Genomic DNA, 23894 nt, shown 5'->3' with positions numbered 1-23894 from the left:
TCCTCACCGGGGGGGCCACATTAAACGAACCATAGGATCATTTTATTCTAGTCATAATTTGAAGTATAAGATGGGACTTAGAAAGGAATACGTCTATACGAGAATAACATGTGATACAATAGTCGGTACATGGATGTTAGCTATTGATAGGAATAAAGAACAATCGATTTTATTATTGGTTAAAATGTTTGAAAGAAGGATATCACTGCATTATGTCTTCGGCTGGTGAGGGTGTTAAGAGCGAGAGAAGGCGGACAGGAGGAGAGCAAGATATATTTATAGAGAGTGTAATGAACCAAAGAAATTCCCAGCAGCAAAATTTGGAGGATGCCATTCCATGGAAAGGAAAACCAAAACATAATATTCCATTATGGAACGAACGAGGGCGCAATACTGTGATTTCAGAAGAGTGACAATATGAAACACACATGAATTTCGTTGAATAAACGAAAGGACAATAATTTGCTTAATATCTTAAGGATATGCTTATAAGGACACAAAGTATTGGTACTTATATTCCGGACTAAATTATCCAACGCTCGAGGCAAAGTATCGATAACCAGGCAAACCATTTATGAAATTCGTATCCTATCACGAACACAACTCTTGTTCCCTATTGTGTTTAAATATTAAAATAATCAATATCGGTAAACATCAGGCGATACCGATGTTTACTTATACAATAGCTACAATAGTTTTTATTTTTATTTTCTGTCAACGCGTCTTGATCGGTTAAAAATAAAAGTGCCCCAGCTAGGAATTTGGACAAGTAGCTATTTTATTTTAATGATGTTGTTTTACGATATTCTTGGTATAGTTAGTTTCCCTCTATTAGTGTAAAATAAAATATCTCCCAGAAGTGTAAAAATTAAGTGCGGTTCAATAATATGTTTTAAACAAATTCCACTCATAAATGTTTTTTAAATTCAATAATATTGATATCTGCAATATATCATAACTAATTTAAAAATATTTTAACTCACATACGGTTTTCTACAATATTTTAGCCTGCACTGTGGAGAGTGGACGAGACTATAATAGCACTTGACATCATTTCCTGCTCGGTTTCTTATTTTTTTTTATAAATGTCTACAATGAGAAATGACTTACCTACATTAGTTTATCAGTATTAAAAATGTATTATTAGTGTTTAAATAATGACGTGAATAAAAAAACTCATTGTTATTATAACGACATAATATTTGGTTTCTCTTAGAACGATCTAAATTTTACCAATCTGTGTCCGATAAATTGTAACTTGTATTTCTACAGAAAGTCCACAACAGTGTTCCATCGCTCCATAATGACGCCCTATAATATTATACACGATATGCTAATATTTCACCGTTTGTTTTTTATCATCAAAAATAATATTGTGAATAATATTGTCTGTTGATACGTTATAACGGGTATTATATTACTGCGTTTATTACTGAGTACAAATTCTGAAAACGTAACGATTTTCCGCGGATGGTAGACCGTAACAATTGTTATTTATCTTGTACTATAGGAGCACACAGCGGGAAGTAAAACAATTGTATAACTATATAAACGAAAACACTTGTGAGCAATTGTATTGTGCGGAAACACACTGTTAAGAGACAAAACTAAAGAATCACCTAAATACTATTGCACGTTGAAATATTAAAATTATAATGTTTTTCGCACAATCGTTGGTAGTATTTTCACCGGGCATACAAAATTCTATTGTCGAATAACAATATCACGGTTACGGCAATAATATCATTGTCCTTGCTGACTACTTAACGATATTAAATAATAGTACAATATGTCCAATATCGTAAAAGCACCGAAATAGTCCATTTTCCTCGGATATAAGGAGGACACTATACTTTGCAGTGCAAATTATTTGGTCGATGAGCGCTAAGTTTCGGAAAATAGAACCCACTGTTACCCGAGGAAGCTGAAAGAGAGTAGTTATTTGTTAAAAAAAAAAAAAAAAACATACATGCTGTATTAATATGTTGGTCCGATGGTATTAGCCACATCCACGCTACACGTGCATTGTTATAATATACGTACAGCTTATGGCCAGTAGAGTCGATAAAAATCCCTATTTTTGACCGTTGAATTCTATTTGAGAAACTTTATCGTTATTGTTTTCGGCCGTCCGGAACCTTTTACTGTGTATCCGACACTCGTAAACTCAACCTCGTCCAGGGTGCTTCCGGGGACGAGCGGAAACAAAGAAAAATTAAAAATAATATATGAGTTATACAAACAAACAATCAATTTTTTTTTAACGCACTAAATTTGTTAGGTATATTTGACATTTCACTATAGGTGCTGCCATGTGCTGAAAAGTTATTATGCCATCACATTGTATTGATTAATTTAATAGACCTATAACGTATTTAGGTTAAACAAGTTTTAATCTTTCAAACTATCACTTAGTATAACATTTTCAATGTACTCATTACCAACTAACATGTAGAATAAAAAATACATTTTCAATTCGGTATTTATAGCATTTTTTTTTTTTTAGTATTTTTTTTAAATTAAGAACATCTTTTTATAATAAAAAATATATCAACAGTACATTATTCAGAGTTTGAACTACAGCACTCGATAAAAGCCATCAATCGTTAATTACTTAATTATATACTATTAAATGATTTCAATAGATTGTTTAAAAAAAAATACACAGTTAATACATTGAATTAGGTAAGTATTTTTTTAGTATAAGAATCAATCGGGATGAATGGCGCAGTGTAGTTATTCTTCACGTATAATATCTCATTATGATACTGTATTAAATTGTGATTACGAACAATAGATTTAATTCAATCGACTCGGTAGGTATGAATTTAGTATCGTATAGTTTTACCGATGTTTTATTGTTTACTGGAGTGGAGGGATGGGGATCGATTTCAAACTTTGCGGTCGTATTGTTATAGTATACCTGGAGGTCGTCGTCGTCGAAACCTCCGTAATTTTCGCATAATTTTATTTTTCTCTCAACGCCCGACGACTAATCATTGGCTCCAGCTCTGAACGTTTTTCTGCTAGATTCGAACACCAGAACGGATGACGTACCCAATGTTATAATATTATTGTTCCGAGACCACAGACTGCACTAGTAAACCGCGAGGAGAGTAGGTACAGCTTCGGAATCTCGGGGCTCTTACGGTGTAATATATAATATGTTATTCTGATGGTTTGTATATTATATTATACGTTTTACACAATACACTCATATATAACACACACACGCACACACACATATATATATATATTATATTATCGGTATAATATCGGCTTAGATGGTGCCATTCCTAACATTGTCGCCCCACAGCTACCACCACGCAAAGCTATACATACGGGCCATATATAATACACGCCGCAGTATATATGTTATACGCATGTATATACTACATACTAACACATATACATGTACATTCGTTTGGTATTTATTACGAGACCAGTCAAATGACTTGGCCATAAAAGTTGCCACTACGTTGTGGTATAAAAACAACTCGCATGCGCTGGTTATATGTCGCCAGACCGACCATTGATCTTCACCTCCCCACCACCAATCATTAATGTAAAAAAGAAAAAAAAATTGGAATGCGTGCCAAATAATTCCCGGGCTTACTGATAAAAAGCACGCGAACTTAATAAATTCGTTTTTTTTCCGTTTCGATTCTATCGATATACCTATAATATTGTCTATACCAAAAATGAAATTCCTACTACATACAATATAATAATATAATTTTATAAATTTATAATATACACAGCGATTGCTGTTATCATACCACCTATCAGGCTCATAATTATACGCAACAACTATTATTATTGTTGTAGTTATCGGACAATTATAACGGTTCTCACATTATCTTACTAACGATACTTTTGGGATTTAATTAGGTTCATATAAAATTATGTTATTAATTTATAATAATATTTATTATTCTGGTTTACTTTAAGGTACACTACACACTAACACAAAGATATGAATGAATTGTATAATATTATACAACTGGCGTACATTCGAGACATTTTTAATAATATTTCGATTTTAGTTTTCCTCCTTAATTTCGAACTATTGTTATACCTAGGTACTGTTATAATTATTGTATTGTATTGATAATTTGTTTGGATATAAAATTAAAAACTATTATTGAAACATAACGAGGGTGATTTTAGTTTTTCAACAAAAATGTATGTTTGGTTTGTAAATTGAATATTATATTCCTATTATGGGCGGGCTCTAGATCAAAGGATAAATGTTTGAATTATTATAGTAGCTTAATTATTTCAGTACGTACACAAACAACTATTACATAAGAGACGTGTAATAATTTATGGACTTAGAGCCACTAAAACATTGTCATTGAACATTAAAAACACAATTATTTAACCACATAATATAATTTACTTACTACACGGACCTAAAGACACATGGAATAAAAAAATAAAAATAATTTGAGAATAATAGATTTATGTAATTGGTGGAAAAAAAGCATTTCACGTAAGACAATCAACATCAACATCCATTTTTAAAATGATATACTTGTACTTTTAATTTATTCTAACAAAAATCAATAGTGTCATAACTATTATTGTATGTTTTTTAGATATAAACTTAGTTGCTTTCTTCATATTATACATCAATTGGACAATATATCAATAAAAACTTTTTTTTTTTACATATAAAAATACAACAATAATATTGCCGTATGCAAACAATAAAAGTCTGTTGGTGTATGTAAACGTCATATGTTTATTTAAAAACTATAATCGCACTCATTAATCAATTTACAATAATATTTATTCAATAAATAACCAATGTGAATAAATTATAACGGACTTAAGGGTTATGATTTTTTTTTTATCCGTCAAGCGTGTAAAAATAATATATTAATGAACACTAATAGAGCATTTAACCAGTTACCGCAATATAATAATATAACATCAACATTTATTACACCAATCAATTATATAGGTACTTTAACTGAATAACATGATCACAACACACATTGGTCTTTCGTTAAAAATGTTGAATGTTTTACATTGCTATAATACGAGTAGTTACAATTTAACTTTAGCACCTACCTAACATAATAATTATTTTTTAGCACAACTACAAACTGTATATGAGTCTAATAATTATTGTGTTAGTTATCATATTATTTTCATCGTAACCATACAGTAGAGTGCAGAGATACCAAACAGTTGATAGCGAGTAATTTTAGAGTAGGTACCATGATTTCGTTAAATGTATGTAAATGTTTACTTATGATACCACACTATTATCGAATCTAAACACTATAAAAGAGCTATAGGTGCACTTATGGAAGAACATTTAGAACATTGTCTTTGATTTTTAATGCAATATTTTTCTCCACACTATTTTCTTTAAACGCGATGTCACATGTCAACTTTAACCAAGCCATTAAACTAATATAGTAATAATTTAATAAAGTTAAAATTATTAAAACTATATTTGAATGTTATAGAAAAAACAACACTCCTGATGAAATCATATTTTAATCTAATGAGTTTTTATGCATTACAATCGAAAATCATTTTATATAATAATAATAATAATTGAATACTTATTGTATTGGTAAACTATTGGTATAGAAGTTAAAAAAAACTTTAATATTATATCATGTACAACATTTGAGAATTCCAATTATGTATACAATAGTATAATAGTACACAGTAGGTATTGTACATTTAATAGTATAATATAACAAAATAATAAAAGTATTTAAAAAGATTTTATTTAAAATAGTTTATAAACGAATTCTTTATACAACACTGGTCGCGGTGAATGAAAATTACGAAAATTACTGTTGAACTTTACGAAGCATAATATTATAATAATTAATAATTATTATACTTTGTAACCGGTCGAAACCACAAACCATTTCCAACAAAATGTTGTATACCTACTTGTATACGTTTTTTTTTAAAGCATATTATTTTGAATTACATTAATAGCGAACTAATTTTATGCAAATTGATTAAATAATATAGTACCAAGAATAACGTGAAATTAATTAGTAGGAATTTTGAAAAAATGTGAATAAATGTGAATTGTGGCACCTCATTAAAATATATATTATATGCGTTATAATGTGAGCTACGGAATCTCAACATTTTTTATTTAAAAAATTTCGTTTAATTTGCTTATATTTCAAATGAACTTAGTTTTTTATGTAGGATATTTTAACCGCTTAGTTTGTGTTTTCGTTTTTATAAAAAATGATTACATGTATATTTGAAAGTGAAAATATGAATAATTTTTTTCGTGGTGTACCACGTCGCCGTTACCGAGTAATAAGAGGAAATATTTGTTGAGCTGTAATAACTTTTGGTTGAAAGTTACTATTAATAATAAAAAATGAGAATATTTTTCAGAAACTTACTAGGTATAATTTGATATTTACATCCTATAAATAAATTGAAAATCCATATTATTTTCATTTTTATTAATCCTAAACGTTTGTCTCATTTATTGACAGTTAATACCGTTCTTTTGGATTACTTTTAGGGTATAATGATTTAACAACCACATGACAACAGTTTGGAGTATAAAAAACGTTTGGAAACATCTCTATAATACATAGGTATAATTTTTAATTTTGTGGTAAATTAGTAAGCAATAATCTAATAAATATTAGATTTCGATCGATTATAATGTTATTATGAATATTACGAACAATAAAAAAATAACTGACAGAGAAAAATACATTTTGAAAAATGTAGAGTAAGTATTTTAAAATTTTCAAAACTCAACTAATTAATATAATATGTATTATATGAATAGTTAAAATATGTTCTCAAATAAACAAACACGGGAAAAGTTTTATACAAAATCATTGGTTATTTCAAATATTAACTTTCATTACATATTATCTAGGTACATATTATTAACTTCTAAAAAACAACTTTTAATAACCCATATCGTCTTTGTCAATAATGAGTAATCCGAAAATTGTACAAATAAAATTCCGTCAAAATTAAATGGAATATTTTTTGAAAATCTTAGTCTTTTTTTTTTGTAATTAACTGTCCTAACAAAAATAGTATTTATGAATTTTTTTGAAGAGATTCAGTCGATTTTATCAACAGATACAACTCTGAAACACTCATAAGTATAAAACTAATATAGCTAAAGTACTAAAAATACAATAAAATCTTAACTTTAACAACGGTTGTTGAAATTATGTTTTTAAATTTTTAGTTGTGGTTTCAAGCACGACATTGACCTATTTAAATTGAAGTTAAATCAATTGTATTATAAATCGGTATTCTACACGATGTTGCAGTTATATACATACCTATGGTGTTGAAATAATTTAAAATAAAGAAAGATTGAAGAATGAAACCGAAAAGTACCAAATTAAAACGTTTTAAACGTTCAAACTTCTCAAAAATAATACCAACAATAGAATCATCTGTTACCTTTCATATCAATACAATAATATAAAATTAAATAACTTAAATTAACAAGAAAAACTTCTCAACTCAATATCAAAATTACTAAACTGCAGCTATAAAGCTCCTCAGATGATAATACCAATTTTAAAAATAATAATAACAAGATGAAAGAAAAAAAGTTTGTGCGTTTAAAAGTTTAAAACGTATGTTGGTCGCAATGATCTTTCAATAAGAAGAACCAATTGTCGATGCGGGACGTGTTATAAAACAAAAATGATAAATTGATTAATTTGAAATAATATTACTTTTATTTAGTGAAATTCCTCCAACCTCATATTGATAGATTTTCATAGATATTATATTTTCTTCTAACAATCAGTTATCAAATTTATATTCGAATGTTCTCGTAATATAATATTATAAACACATAACGTATGTATTATAATATAGGTACATCATAATTTTGTTGGTATAAGGTGCCTATCTAGTAATAATGTCTTACAGGATTCAAAGAAAATATTTTTGTAATTGAATCTCAGCTGAGATTTTAAAATATTGTACATTTTTGTGAAAGAAAAATATTCAAAATGTATCAGAAAATTATAATGTATATTATTTTATGATATAACATTATAATTAATATACAAATGATACTCATTATGTACTTTTTTTTTAATAATTTAAACATTATAGTTATGGTGTGATGTAAATAGGTAGGTACATTTCAGTATTAATGTATAAGTATAGCTTTACACCATAAATAATGATTAATAACGAAAGTAGTTAAAATAACCAGATTTTATGTTACATAAAAGTTAAAACCTTTCATTATTTTCGTTAATAGAAAAAGACCTTAAAAGTCTCACCATACTTAAAAAGATAAGATACTCATTATTATTTTAGAAACAAAAAAAATTCGAGAGTTCAGTTCGTTTTTCTTTGATCGCTTGAAGCACAATAGTCAATATAAAACGTCTTAGAAATCCGTCAACCATTATAAAAAAAAATAAAATGTATTTTTCTAGATCATTACGAGCAGTATACTATCATGATCACACGGCGTCTTGTATAGGCCATTAAGGTACATTTGTGTCATGGAATTAACAATAATATGAAAAGTGAATCAATTTTGATAATACATTACAATGAAAATAAATTTACTCTATCAACATATTTTGTTATATTTTCAAACAACGGATATTAAATTTTTTCCATTTTTATAACCGCTAGTTTTCGATTAACAACCACAAACAAGTTATCCGAACCAATTTATTTTCGAATACTCAAAGGTCCATTTTTAAACGATTTTTCACTATTACTACTGTTTTTGCAACAAAGAAAAACACAAATAATTAGCATACATTTTGGACACAAATTTAATTTTTATATGTTATTTTTAAATGTGTGAGATTCAAATACTTTATAAATTTTATAGAAATGTGCTCTAAATTAGATTTTGTTTAGATAATATTAATTTTGTTAATCCATTGGTATGTTCTACGGAATTATTAAGATACGAAATAATTTATTACAATTTATAATAATATCTCTTTGTCATTAGTTTTAATATAGAATCAAAAAACTGTATTAATCTGTATTTTATACAAAAAGTGCATTATGCAATTTTAACTTTTGAAAAAATTGTATTGTATAAATATGTTTGATCTGGTAATTATTATTTATAATTCATAAAAAATAATTTTTTAATTAATATAGTTAGTTAATCTAAATAAGACAGATATTATACGTCATAATACAGTAGATACATAAATAAAAATACCAACATTGTAATATGTAATTTATTTCACAGAAAATTAATGACATGATGATAGAGTATCCAAACCCGTAAAATAAAATATTGGAGTGCATTGTTTATTTTATGCAGACATTCGAAAAGTCTTCACAGCCATATCACAAATAAGACGTATATTACTCGTATTAATTAACACCATAGGTACGGAATTATTAAATTATGATTGAAACGAAAGACATATCAATTGGCTTAATAGTTTTTTTTACATATTTGTTACTCCCATTTCACCATCTCAATCCGTACACAATGATGGGTTCATCACTGATTCGGGTTCTAGATGTCTAATTTAACCACCCCAATAAAAAACTTATGTCTCAACAATAATTAATCTCTTTTCTATGTTTTTAATTAATTCAAATTCTGATATCTATCCAACAACATATATGAAGAGTCAATCATATTAATGTATCTATTAACACTGGCCAACATGGCCATAACAAACAAAATAAACCCCCCTGACATCCTTGATTTTTATCATACATACCCTATTTAACCACATCAACAATGGCATACCCAATTTATCTGATCTATCATTTGATCACACCTTTCTTACTTTTGACAAATCATCAAATTATCTCCTTAAAAAAAACCTCCATTTCCAATCCAGGTAAAACCAATTCGGAAAATGTTCTCTATTGAAAACAATATATCTCTGAATATTTCTCTGAAGTTTTCAATTCTATTCTTCTGTTCTCCCACATTCCTCACACGCGAAAACACTTAAAAATAGTTTATTAATTAAAATTAAAAAAATCCGTACAAACCACCTGACTAGCTTTCCTCTTTTCGAAAATTCAAGAAAAAAATAATTCTCAGAAGAATCAACGAAATACTTTCAAATCAATATATTATATGATTTCACACTTGATTTAAATCAATGTTGAAAGAAAATTGCCGTTGTTCATTCCCAATGTGTTTCCGCATATTGTAAGTATGTAAGCATAATATAGCACACACAATATTATAATATGATATATTTATAATATATTATACACGAATGGTTCAGAGACACACTGCACTCTGACGGCCGCATGCATTAGTAGTTGTGCGTTACGCAATATAGTATAGGTTTCGTGATTTATTATTGATGACGAATTTAATATTCAATCCAAAGGGAAGTGCACTAAAAAATAATGCGATCAAAACAGGAGCCACCGTCCGGAAATGGTAATAATTGAACTGACCTAATACTTAATATTATTACTATATATTATGTAGCGTGTGTTTGAATCGAAATTAAATAGGTATTGGTACTGTTTGCTACTAAAATGTACGCACTGGAATCGAAACCGGACACTTTGATTTAAATATATTAACCGGTTATTATCGGCTATTATTGTTTGTACTAATGAAAAATTTCGATTTTACATAATTTTTTTCAATACTTGTTGATGAGAAAACGCATTTGCTATATTATTTTTTAACCACTTGAATTTCAATTGCATTTCAAAATTTTCAAATTAGAATAAACAAATGTAACAGTTTTGTCATACTGATAGGTACCGGATAAAAGTATTTCCATGCACATAAGTTAAATAATGTATGTATAAACCTAAAAAGTGTTCAAATGCATACTAAAAAAAACAATATTCAAAACTGGGACCCTATTTGAATACCAATTCAAACCTAAACCAAACCCGAACATTAGTTTAAATTGGTTTCAGTACTAAAACCTTAAATACTATTCTTGTGAAACTAATGTCAGAACTATAACCTATAAATGTTATTTGTATATAAACAAACCTCGAACCAGAACCAATGTTGTCTAAATGTTTTGACCAGGTAAGAAGTATTTTGTGAGACGGGTTACTCAAAATGTGGTACATACAACTGTTTATACTTTGACGCCGATTTTCAATGTTTTTTCGTCATCTGCGCACCATTACAATACACCATAATATTATGTATAATATTATATATAAGTTGCCGGTATCTATGTGAGGGATATTAACCAACAAATGTTGGCCCACCCGACAAATTCACACTACCCATAAATTAAATTTCACTACAATTCCACCACGTTTGATGAATAATATTATACCATACCATACATAATATTATATGGAAACGGTTTTTGTTATTATTTTAAAACTATTTATTATTTATGATTGATTTTTGTAGTCAATACAGTATTACCTTTCGCCAGGCCCCCGTTTCGATCAGGGAATAAAACATTTTTATTTCAACACAAGTATTCGATATAATATAATATTAAAAAGTTTCAACCCATTGTTTGCTATATTAAAGAGATATTTGTTTGATTATTATTCACTGTCATTTATAATATGTTTATCTCATAATAGGTAATAGAGAACAAAATTATAGGGCAATTGGAACCGGGGGGCGTGGAACATGTCTGCTGCATTGTTTTTTAATGAATATAATTTTTTTTAAAAAACAATTATGAAGCCCCTTCCCTAAAATATGACTAAACCTCCACCAAAAAAAACCTCATGGATGACATTATTTTTTTCAGTCGATGTTAATATTTGGTTCAGTATTCTTTATAACAATTTTTTTTAGTTAGACATTTTAATTGGCCAACTTTGACATTAAAAATAACTCGGTGCTATGTATAAATATTATATGATATCTAACAGTGACATTTTTGTGAACAATTTACGTTAGTTTAGTTTTAGTTATTGATTTATAGATTATAATAACTATTATAGCTATAACTTATAACCAATATAATATTGTACATGCTATCATTTACCTGCAATTAATGTAGTAAATAATTGTAGACAAAACCTAATATGGTTTTTGAATGGAAAATAGTTATTTTTACTCGAAAATGTTAAGAATTTTAATTTACATAATATCCGGTATAGTATTAAATATTTATTTTTTTATTTTTTTTATTTTTTAACTAGACAATTGTACAATCTGTAATATAATGGTTTACAATAAGCACAAGTGATAAAAGTATAAGTATAGAAAAGACAAAATAATAGGGTAATGTAACAAACAGGTTGATAATTACAATTATTTACATCAATTCAGACGGGGGGATGAGTGAAGAGACCATCCATTGATGGGACTTCGTGAGTATTAAATATAAACTCTAAATACCTAATAATGAATAATTGATTAATTATGAAAAATACGAAATAAGAAAACTTTGTTGAAATATAATACATTTTCAGAGGTTTTTATATACATCTAATACAATAGATTTTATAATGAATATTTTTTTTTTATGCGTTTCTTTCACCAAACTATTTAAATTATAACACAAAATATTAAAACAAAATTGAAAGTTTGTAATAATATGTACTGTATATTAGTATATTACAGTTTACAATACGTTTGAAGGTACACGTACTTTTTGTTTTAAAAGCTACCTAGTTATATTTTTAATACGTAAGAATAATATTATTAATCAACAGCCAAATGAACATTGAATTCATTAAAAAATAAAAATGGTGTTCGTGTTAGAGTATCACGCGATGTTGAATGAATAATACGTGCATATATTTTTTATATTACCCTTATCTCATACATACCTAGTGAACTTTATTTCTAAATTATTGACATAATAAGGAAGTGGATTTAGTTTCCAAGTATTATACCTAATCGTTTCGGTATATGAAAATTATAAAAAGTGATATGATTTTCACGACAGTTATTTAATATACAAGGTGATTTTTTTAAGTATGCTCACCTCCATTTTCCTCTTTAATAGTACATTTATTCAAATTCTAATTTTTAGAATTTTTAAGTATACTTAGACATTATTTTGAAATTTCTGATATTTTTTTGTATTACTTAAGAAGTGTCCTGAGGCGATACAAAGTTCTAATTTTCAAATGAAAATCTCTTTTTTACTGCAAATTATTTAGCAGATAATTTTCTTGGAAATTAGAATGCATCAAATCACAATTTTAATTGGTAGTTTCTGAGTTATTAAAATGTTTATACTAAGGATAATAATTCTTAAAAATAGTCTTACAACAATTTAACTTAAATGTAATATTATATTTAGTATTTATTATACTTGTTTCATGTTTACAAATTGTTTTCAGTTGTAAATGAATAGTAATTATCAAAATGTTCAAGTTACCAAGTCCCTATACCTACTCAACCATTTCCGTATAAATAATATTATTATCCTCAGAAGCTTAGAACACAAAATTATCTAATTAAAAACTACTCTCTCGAACTTTGATTTAGATAGTTGATATATCAAAATTTAAAAAATAAATATCTGTTGAATAATTAAAAGTGAAAAAAGGGAGTTCCTATTTAAAAACATAGATTTATATTGTCACAGGATCATCCTTAAGTGGTAAAAAAAAACTTAAGTATTCGAAATATGATCTTCAAGTGTATATAACAATTTCAAAAATTAGAATCAAAATATATGCATAATTTTAGCATAAAAATAGGGTGAGCATGCTTAAAAGATCACCATATATTCGCCATGTACATTAAGTTTATAACAAATAACAATTTAACAAGGAATCACTCACTGTTATTAGACACACTTACACACTATTACTCTTTAGACGGTTCAATTCGAAGAGTATAATTTAGTATAAATATTTCCAATAAATTGGTTATATCATTATAATAATATTATGTATACTCCAACGACTGAAATACTCACTTTTACACCTTTATTTATTATGCTATATATCAATTAGTTTTGGCTTTTATAATTAATTACTATTAATTAGTTACAATTATAAATGTGTGCGTTTTTTTAAAATTATGTTATACCAAGAAAAATAAGGCATGAATATAATTTCGTTATCTACTATACCGATAAGTAAAGTAAACTGGTGTTGATTTATCATTTCTCAAACTAAATAATGAGCTAATTATTTATTAAGATGTTAACATTGTTCGCTGTCGTGTTTTATTTAATTTGTAACTCCTTAAATGCGTCTAAGTAATCGATATTATACAAAACCAGTTATTATATTGAGTTCAAATAATGGACTACTACCTATTCAAGTATTCAAGTTGATTGAAATTTCTATATAGTAGCATATATCATTGAAACCCTGCACTCGGTCGAGATTTTCATGTTTTTTTTTATCTGTCTGGCAATATTATTTAATATTTTATCATGTTATTACTGATAAATTGTTTTGAGATTTTTTTTTTCAAAAATTCAACTCCTGACCACGGGGCTCCTTGCCAGCTGTGATATAAGTATAGAAGTATAAAGAAGTTTAAGTAATAAGAGTTAGAGTTTATTCGTATAAAACTAAAGTAACGATGTTAAAGTAGGAAATGTCAAAGAAGATATTTCCAAAAAATAATCATCTGTTTTCTAAAAATATATTATTACGTGCGTACCACACTGCAACATTTTATTAAATATTTTATCAAATTAAGGAAATTACGATAAGTTTGGTACAAAAATGTACATGCTTAGGTATAATTTTAATTTTATATTCTAATCTTAAACATGGTTTACTGATTGTATTTCTTATAACTTTAGCACAACAAGGCAAAATGAAATTTGTATTTTAGCAAAATGAATATAATCCATTAAGAGACATTTCGTCCCACAAAACCTCTGTTTCGGGATGCCGCGAAGTTTTTGAGATATTCCCACGACCAGCGTGACGCCGGCGGCTTCGTTTGAAAATCTCAAAAACCGTGTGACATTTTATCGAGGGTTTCGGAGGCCGGCAATATTGTTGTTGTGCATTTAACTGCACTACGCTTACACTCGAATGAAATGGATATCGTCAAGTGCCATTAAAAACTGAGCGTTCGAGCGACGCTACGGATGGGTTTTCGGTTCCACTGGCTGACGCGAGATCATTCTCAATGTTTGTACGGAACACCCGGAAACACCCTGTATATACACCTACCCCACGACCGATGACGTACAAACAACCACGTATTATAAACGTGCAAGCCCTCCCCTGACCTTTTCGGTTAATTATCAAACTGCGTAAAACTATAAATTCCACGCGGCGTTCTAAAATCGGTTCCGGCGACGGTGAATTTTAATGAAGCAATATCGTTAATAGGAGCCGTCTGCACTACTCTGGCGGTTCGGATGAATCGAAACAATCTGGCAAGACGCGTATCGTTTTCTCTACAGAAGTCTCCGCAGTCGTCCGCACGCCCCCGTGATAATCACTTACCGCGGTTGATCCCGTTTATATGTTTGTCAGTATCTCGCGGTCACCGTCTACAATGATCGCCCAATAAATTCGCAGTTCGACAATATTATTATCGATGTCGACGGGAGCGTCGTTTTGAGTGAACCCGTGGGGCGTATTATAGCAATAGCGTCCCGAACAATATTTTTCTGCGCGTGGTCTATGTCATGAAGCCTAGGAGCAGTCGGTGGATAAAATGATAAAATTGGTAGAAATATTACCTACACTGCGCTCGTGTTTATACTCTGCCGGTAGACGCGCCGAATAAGGCAAGCCGTTTTGACGGCGAAAAACTTTTTCGAAAAGCCTGATAAATTATTTGTCACACATTTTCGACGTCACTGCGGCTATAGCGTTAATGTCCCGATAATAATATTCTTACGGCGTTTTCTGCGGTGCCAAAGGACAACATTATTATTAACTTACTATGGCGTCTTAGAGTCGCCATGAAGAATTGTAGCGCGTAATTGGAACGGAAGATGCAATGCCAAAAATAGTAATCAATGCAATGCTCGTCGCGCAATACATGGGAAAAAAGAAGTAATCGTCTAATGCCCATAAAAGGTATAGCTTTAATAATATTATTATGAAGTACTTACACCAATTATTTCAAAAATATTTAGTCATATACAATCGCTTAAAATATTTATACCATGTGAGTTGACTGTACTATAATTACCGTACCTAATTGAAAATATATTTTATAATTAATAAACATACGGCAAAACAGAATATTAACCATCGAAAGCTATTTTATTTTTAACCATCGAGTATCACTGACTAGTTTTTTTCATAGTCAAATTTTATTTATTATTTCTAATGCCAATAATGTCATCTTAAACCTTTAGTGTTATACAACCAAAATAATGTATATTATTTATTGCAATTATTTTAAAGTTTAAATTACAGATATAAATTACTTTATTAACTCCGATCTTCGATTAATTATAGAGTATTTCAATTGCATACAAATAATAATTATCTTGACAATGAAAATTATGTAGGTAACGTTTTATTTACGTTAAGCGACGCTTCAAGACAGTAATTTCATTCCGATCCGATGTTGTGGAATGGAAATTTTAAATGTATAGCAATAATAGTCAATGATAATTAATATTATGATTACGGAATAGGCACAATAGTTGAATCTGAAACTGCTCGCTGCAATGACACGGTTCGTCAGAGATGTTATATCATTTTTGTCTTGTCGTGATAGGATATCGGATGTATATAAATAATGTTATGCCAAGCGCTGTGATCAGAAAACCGAATAGGATGTCCGTAGCTCATTTGTACTACGTAGGTAGGCAGGTATCATTTATTTGAGCGAAAAGTTTTCTCGAAGTTTTACAACAAAACTGTCAGGTAAAAACTTAAATTATTATACTTCTCGTCAAGTTTTTACGTGTTGTTTCTTTATACATATATATGAACACAAAACATAGGTACGTTATTAAAAAAAAAAAAAATGTTTAAAAAAAAAAAAACAATCACTTTGAAAAACTAACGATTTTAGTCCATTGTTTATGTAAATATTGCGTGTAAAAATCAAAGTTTCTAACAATATGTACCTACGTATGCAATGTGTATAACAAGATGACTGATGTGCTTGCAGTTATTTTGACAGGTGGAAAAGAATGGCTAACTCGTGTTTGTGTTGGGTTGATGTTAATAAAATAAAGGTAAAACGCAATTATGATATAAAAAACATAATAGTTATATAATAATAATAATAATAATAATTATTATTATTATTATTATACTGTTATCGTATAATGAATAGTTTCAGAATTGAGTTCGGTTAAAAATAAAATATTTACAGGCGTAGATATGTTTTGTTTTCCGTTCAATTTTGTTCGTAGACGGTGTATTTGTAATAATTGTACCTATATTATATTATGTACACAGTTTTACATTTAAAAGTTCATAGTTTTACAACTAATGAGTGATCTCGTGGACATTTGCTATATCTGTAAAAATAATCGATAATTATCTTAGCGTGAATAACAGTCTCATGTATTATATTAATATTATATATTATTATACAAAGTGTAACAGAAAGACCTGAAAAATGAAATAACTTTTGTTCCTATCCATGTCTAAACTTTTTTTTTTTATGTTAATGTATAGATGCTTGCGGTACAAGTAACAATTATGATCATTAATACTGAAGATAAAAAAAAAATATAAAACGACCTGTCCTTAAATCTAATTTTTAAACAAATTCTGATGGTAAAAACGTTTATTTAAGTCGAGTAGTTGATATTTTAAATATCAATATTTTTTGGACTAAAATATTAATTTGAAAAGTAATAACTTTTTTCAAAACATTTGTTTATGGAAATTTCTGGAAATAAGTCATAAATATATTTTTTAAATTATCGACGACCATCTACCTATAATTTAATATCCATAATTTCTAATGTACAATTATAATAATATAATATAGTATAATGACCGGGCCATTTATAAACGACTTTATAGTTATTCTATTATGTCTATTATATCGATTTTGATACAATATCGCTTTCTGATAATATTATTGTTGTTGTCGTTGAAGTATAATAATAGGTTTATACTGACAGCTGCAGTTATAATCAATACCGAACTAATAATTGTCACGTATTATTATTATTTTAATATTGCGTTCTTGCCGAACATCGTGCAAAAGTTGATAGCGGAAATTATAATAATATAAACGTCGTATGCATGTATGATGTAATCCAACGGTTTTCCTGATGACAATTTTTGTTCGTACGTACGTTTAAGTGTAAAACGCTGTTACTAAAGTAAAACTTGGCGCCAGCCAGACAGTATCAATACTGAAAGATTCGTGCCAACTAACACGAAGACAAAAACGAACGCTTTCGAGCCCGCACACCATAATACGCGTATATTGTATAATAATAATATAATACCGATTTAAATACGACCCATCGTCGTGTTATTTTATTTCTTTTATCCCCATATAAATTATGTGAGGATATTTTTTTTTTTTAGTTTAAGGACAGTTCCAGTAAATTAATTGTGGATATCCTCGAGAGAAAAAATACGCGCGCCACGTATATGCATTATATTTTCATAAAAACGGCAAACTTAAAAAACGTGTTCGTTATAACTACGCGTAGTTGAACCCCGTCAACGCCATGTACAATAAAATAGTGTATAAGTTTGGTACGCTCAGCATCGTTCAGTTACGTAAACGGTGAGGTTTATATTACTTAACAACGTAATAACCGCAGCGTATTTTATTATTAATATTATAATACGTACAATTTTAATGACTCTGTGATCTGTATAAACACTCGGAAATGCGTGCACGTTGTTGTTGCAAGTCAATGTTTGCATAATCATTACGGTATAAATAATAGTATCATACATTTTTTCGGCATTATATATTATATTATTATTAATATGCTTACAATATACATTATAATTTGGACTTCGGTAGGTATAATTTTATTAATATAGGTTAGGAACTTATTTACAGTGAAGTATATTATTTTATTTCTCACGTCGTTTAACGTTTATGGTGACCGATATCAATTAAAACAAAATAAATATGCATATACCCCTAAGAACTTCAAAAACTGGAAATTAATACTGAATAATGTTATACCAATATTAACGAATTTAGAACACTGATAAAATAATTAAAACTTAAAATTAAGTCCTTAATCAAACTAAATAAAATATATTTTATGAAGATGAGTTATTTGTATCGTTGTCTCTAGTTATTTCCAAGAATGAATTAACATATTGTCCTGTGTATGGTCTACTAGAGTCTTAATATTAGAAGAATCATCTGGAGTCATGTTATATCTTTTTAATTCATAGTAGTCGAAGACTGATACAAGTAGAAACGCCAGCTGCGATCACCTAAAAGCTTTGAGGGTTACTCCGTTTTAAACATCTCACAATCTGATATTCGTTTTTATAATAATCTGTATTAATTATATTAGGTAATATCTATTAATAAAATATAAACTGTAAGTTATGATCATTATTACGAAACGTTACGTGACATACAATGAAATATTGCAGTATCACTGTCTTAATGGAATACTAGTTCAATCGCTTTATTATATGAGACAGGAAAAAGTTAAGATATAAAAGACACAAAAATTGACAAAAAAAAAATAATTAGAGTCTCGCGTTCAAAACAACAACAAATATAGCATCTCGCAATCACGCACAAAGACATATAGTAGTTGGCAGCGGTGTATGTGGTGGTATTTTTAAAATATTTCTAAAACTTAAAAGGAACAAAAGAACGAACGCGTAAAAGGATGACGTGTCTTTATAAATATATACACATAGAACACACACACACACACACACACACACACACACACACACACACACACACACACACACACACACACACACACACAGTGGTTTTTAATTTACATACATCTTTCTCTCTGAAACAGCGATAAACCCCTTCGACGTTTTTTATTCGATCTATTTTTTTTTTATTCTGGTTTTCCACTTTTTGTACCGCAGGTTTTTTTTTTATTTTACGCTCTCAAGCAAGGGGTCGGCTCGCACAATCGCTCGTCCCGTGGGGCGAAACACTACAACGGCGTGGAGCTCGGAAAATCCATGTGTTTCGATCTCGTTTTGATAAAACACAGCAACATGATGCAGGCTACACATAAATACGATGTCCGTGAATGAGTATTGGCAGCAGGGAGAATCTCGGAGATCCAAAGATTTTAGATAAACATCGGGTATAAAAAAATGTCACGTGGTCTTCGCAATACGCAGAAACTTGTATACGCCCATATTATCATACAGGATAATGTAAGACAGCTGATTGAACATTAATTCTAAACGAAATTTCGGTGCACAATACTTTCGGACGATTATTCACTCCTGATATTATACCCTATGGTGAATGGTCTGTATAATATTGTTCGGTGCCAACCGAATAACCACGTGAACAATTCATTGTAGATACATTTTTTCCGTTTATTTCTATTTCAAAGAACTCCAGTTCCGTGTTTCGCAGAGACTTGCAACATTTTAATACACCACACTCATATACCCTAATTTTTCAGTGCTGCAGCAGAGAAATTAATAAGTTATAATATTATGTTAAAAATACCCGAAGTTGATACCTAATATTTTATACAGTTTTTTGTTTGGTTTTGATAATTTGAAATTCGAAATTTAGTTTACGGTTTTATTAGATTTTATCATGCAATTTTAAATTATATATATTATTCATAACTAAACCACTTATGATTTTACGTTATAATTTCTCATGAATTTCTTATATGCATGATAATTTATCAAATGTAAGTTACAGACTGTCTGTAACATTACATGGCTGTCGAGTAAATTCCTGATCAGCCAATCAACACAAGTCCCTGCGACTCTTGACCGCTGTGTAACCGGGATTTTGCATTATATTATAATTTATAAATGTGTAACACGGCGTAACGTATAGGCAAAAATGATACATTACAGAGCAAAACAACTTCATTAATAAACTATTGGATGTAGGTACATTGTGATAATAATATTATGCTCATTCAACATTTATTTTTTTCTGTTTTCAAGGTTTATCTCTCAACCATGCAATTTTAACTATAATCAAAAATATTATTTATCGTTAGCCAGACGTATATAGTTACGTTTAAAGTTTAAATTTTGGCAAAATAGGTTATTTTCACCATAATATTATAACGATGTCTGTATTTTATCTTTTTTTTTAAATTTAATTAAAATGTTAAAACTTGCAATTTTATCATTCAGCCTGAAAAACGTTAACTTAACTGCAACACGTAAAGCTCAAAATCTTGGATTTTCTTAAACCGTTAAAGTGATTGAATGTCCCATTTTGCGGTGTGATACTTGAATACTTGAATTATTACATGTTTTTATGTTACTCGAATAATGCCATGATATATTGCTCGACCTTTTAAAATATAAATTATATTACATATTTTTTTTTAAGAAAAATAAACACATTTTTAAAAAACAGATATTTAACTTAAATTGAATTTGATTGGCTCGGGTATAAAAAGTTTAGGAAGCTTTATACATTTTAATGTAATAAAAATAATACTGTAATAATATGTTATAATATGTATTATACTTACAGACCAATTCCATTAGAAAACACACGATAATGTATTATGTATTTTATTATGAGTATCATATTTTGTATAATAATATTGAAATTCGTTTATCTAAGTGTTGTTATTACAATTTGAAGAAACAAACAAGTGAATTGCTTTAGATTAAATCAATAACTATCAGACCATACGTATTTATACAGGGTGGGCCTCCGTGTCTCATGGAATTCTGCCATAATTCTAAATAATATAACAGGAAACATGGTTGACCACTTTGTCATTGAGAAAAACACGAATGATTAAAAAAATGTTTTACGAAATACATTTTTTAAGTGATATTTGTTTACTATATGCCACGTTGTAATGTGTATAATATAGTTACCTATTTTTACATATATGTATATATTTTTATTACCTATCCTTTTTTTCCCAAATAGGACTTCAATAAAAAAAAAATACATATTTATGGAATCAAAATAAAATCATAACACAGTAATCATAATATTATAAACATAATGAAAAAAAGTCCATCCAAATATTTTTAACTTATAATATTATAAACGAAAAAATACAAACCAAACATTTTTATCGGATACAAAAATATTTTATGACTTAAAGTTGTAGTTATCTTATTTTGTTTCAAAAATATATTAATTATAAGTCGTTTTAAAAAAAAAAAATCAATTAAAATGAAAATTGGATTGAAAGTAAATGTATAATATATAAGAACGAATTGTAATTTTTAATTATTGCTTTGAAAAAAACATAATCATAATACTTTGAACTTATTATAACACCACCAACATGGTATACTATCTATTTCTTCATAAAAAAAAAACATCAATAATAAAAAGTTAATTTTTAATTATATACATAATTGAATAACTTACAAAATGTTCATATTTCGTCTTGAGAAAAAAATTATGATTGATATATTTTATTTTATTACTATTTTCTTTATTCTAAAATAAAGCGTTGATTATTTTCTATATTCATATCCTACAGATATTATGCCAAGTTGTACAGTTCAATTTTTGATAACGTGATGGAAATAATAATTTTAAAACGATGAGTTGGTACCTATAGTTATAATATAATGCAAGATAACTAAATATAGGTAGGTTATACTATAATAGTCATAACTCATAAATAATAGTTTGGAGTAATGCGAATATAGATGCTACATAATATACCTACCATGTAAATTAAAAATTAAAATATATTTGATATCTTGATGAAAAATGTCAAGTGTACCTACACAGTCTAACTAATCATGTACCTATCTATTATTATGAACTCATCCGACTTTGATCATTATAAATAATATTATAATTTAATATTTATATCTACTGATTTACGCCAAGTGTTATAGATAATTATTACAATAATAGAGCCTGATAAACATTTTCTTTTTCATGTTTTTGTGAACGTACAAAACATATGATTACGGTTTAATGTTTTATTACAGTTAATACAATTTATAAATAACAATCGAAATATTGAAATCATTATATTTTCTCATTGCTCTTTTTTTTGTTATTTTAACAAAACATCGCAATCTCTGACATCTCATTGAATTCTCGTAGTTATCAATACGATGCGTATTATAATGTAATAATAATTATAGCCGTAAGCGAATCGGATTTGGTCGAACGGATTTTGAACATAGGTCGAATAATTTAATTAACTGCAGAGTGTATTCTAATGTAACGGTATCGTAATGCCTATTATATTACACATTATTATTATTATTTCAGTCACAGAGAGAAAATTTGGTGACAAATGCGAATCCAACGACGACTGTCATTTCAACGGGTCAATATGTAGAATTGACCGGAGCAACAAAAAGTGTCTGTGTCAACCCGAATTTGAGGCCACCAACCACATAGACAAATGCGGACACAGTACGTACATAATAATATTATAAACTATGCATTTATATTTTATATTGATTTTCATTGTTTTTTTTTTTTTTTTTACCAACTTCACTGCAATATTACACTTTCATATTATTATACATTTTATAATCGTTTACGTAGACATGCGTGCTAGAACCCATTATACACGGTGAAGGCGGTGTGTACGCGGGTGGGCACGACAGAAAAAATAAAAATAAATCAAGTTTTTTCCCTTTCCAGTAGACTTCATCAAGTCACTGGCGCAACACTATATAATAAACTTATGCCGAGTGCCGACGCACAGTTCTGTCAATAAGAATTCACCGTTCGCATTGGCTGTGCAAAACTCTAAGGCGAAAACCACCCTGAAATAGAAACAAAAACATAAACGTTAAGTTAACGTTTCGAACGTTATAATATCAGCAGGCGTTTGCCAAGAAATATTGGCTTTTTAATTTCTTTTCTCGAACCTCAAAGAACTAATTTAATTTTATTGGCTTGATGACATACCGTCATTATATCTTTACAGGTTGTAATTTTTCTCCAAATATAA

General features: G+C 28.5%; 1 protein-coding gene across 3 annotated transcripts in view; it reads left to right on the top strand.

The window, feature by feature from the left end:
* The window catches only part of LOC100166209, an 80963-nt gene that overhangs the window by 31267 nt on the left and 25802 nt on the right, over window positions 1-23894 (top strand). For all 3 annotated transcript variants that reach the window (XM_016809007.2, XM_008190651.3, XM_001942492.5), the window contains one exon: window positions 23201-23347. In XM_016809007.2, the coding sequence (XP_016664496.1) occupies window positions 23201-23347 (147 nt within the window). The remainder of the gene's footprint in view (window positions 1-23200; window positions 23348-23894) is intronic.

Source organism: Acyrthosiphon pisum, chromosome A1 (assembly GCF_005508785.2).
Source record: "Acyrthosiphon pisum isolate AL4f chromosome A1, pea_aphid_22Mar2018_4r6ur, whole genome shotgun sequence".
Lineage (NCBI taxonomy): Eukaryota > Metazoa > Arthropoda > Insecta > Hemiptera > Aphididae > Acyrthosiphon > Acyrthosiphon pisum.
Note: the sequence above shows the minus strand (reverse complement) of the source record. Positions and strands in the feature narration are given on the sequence as shown.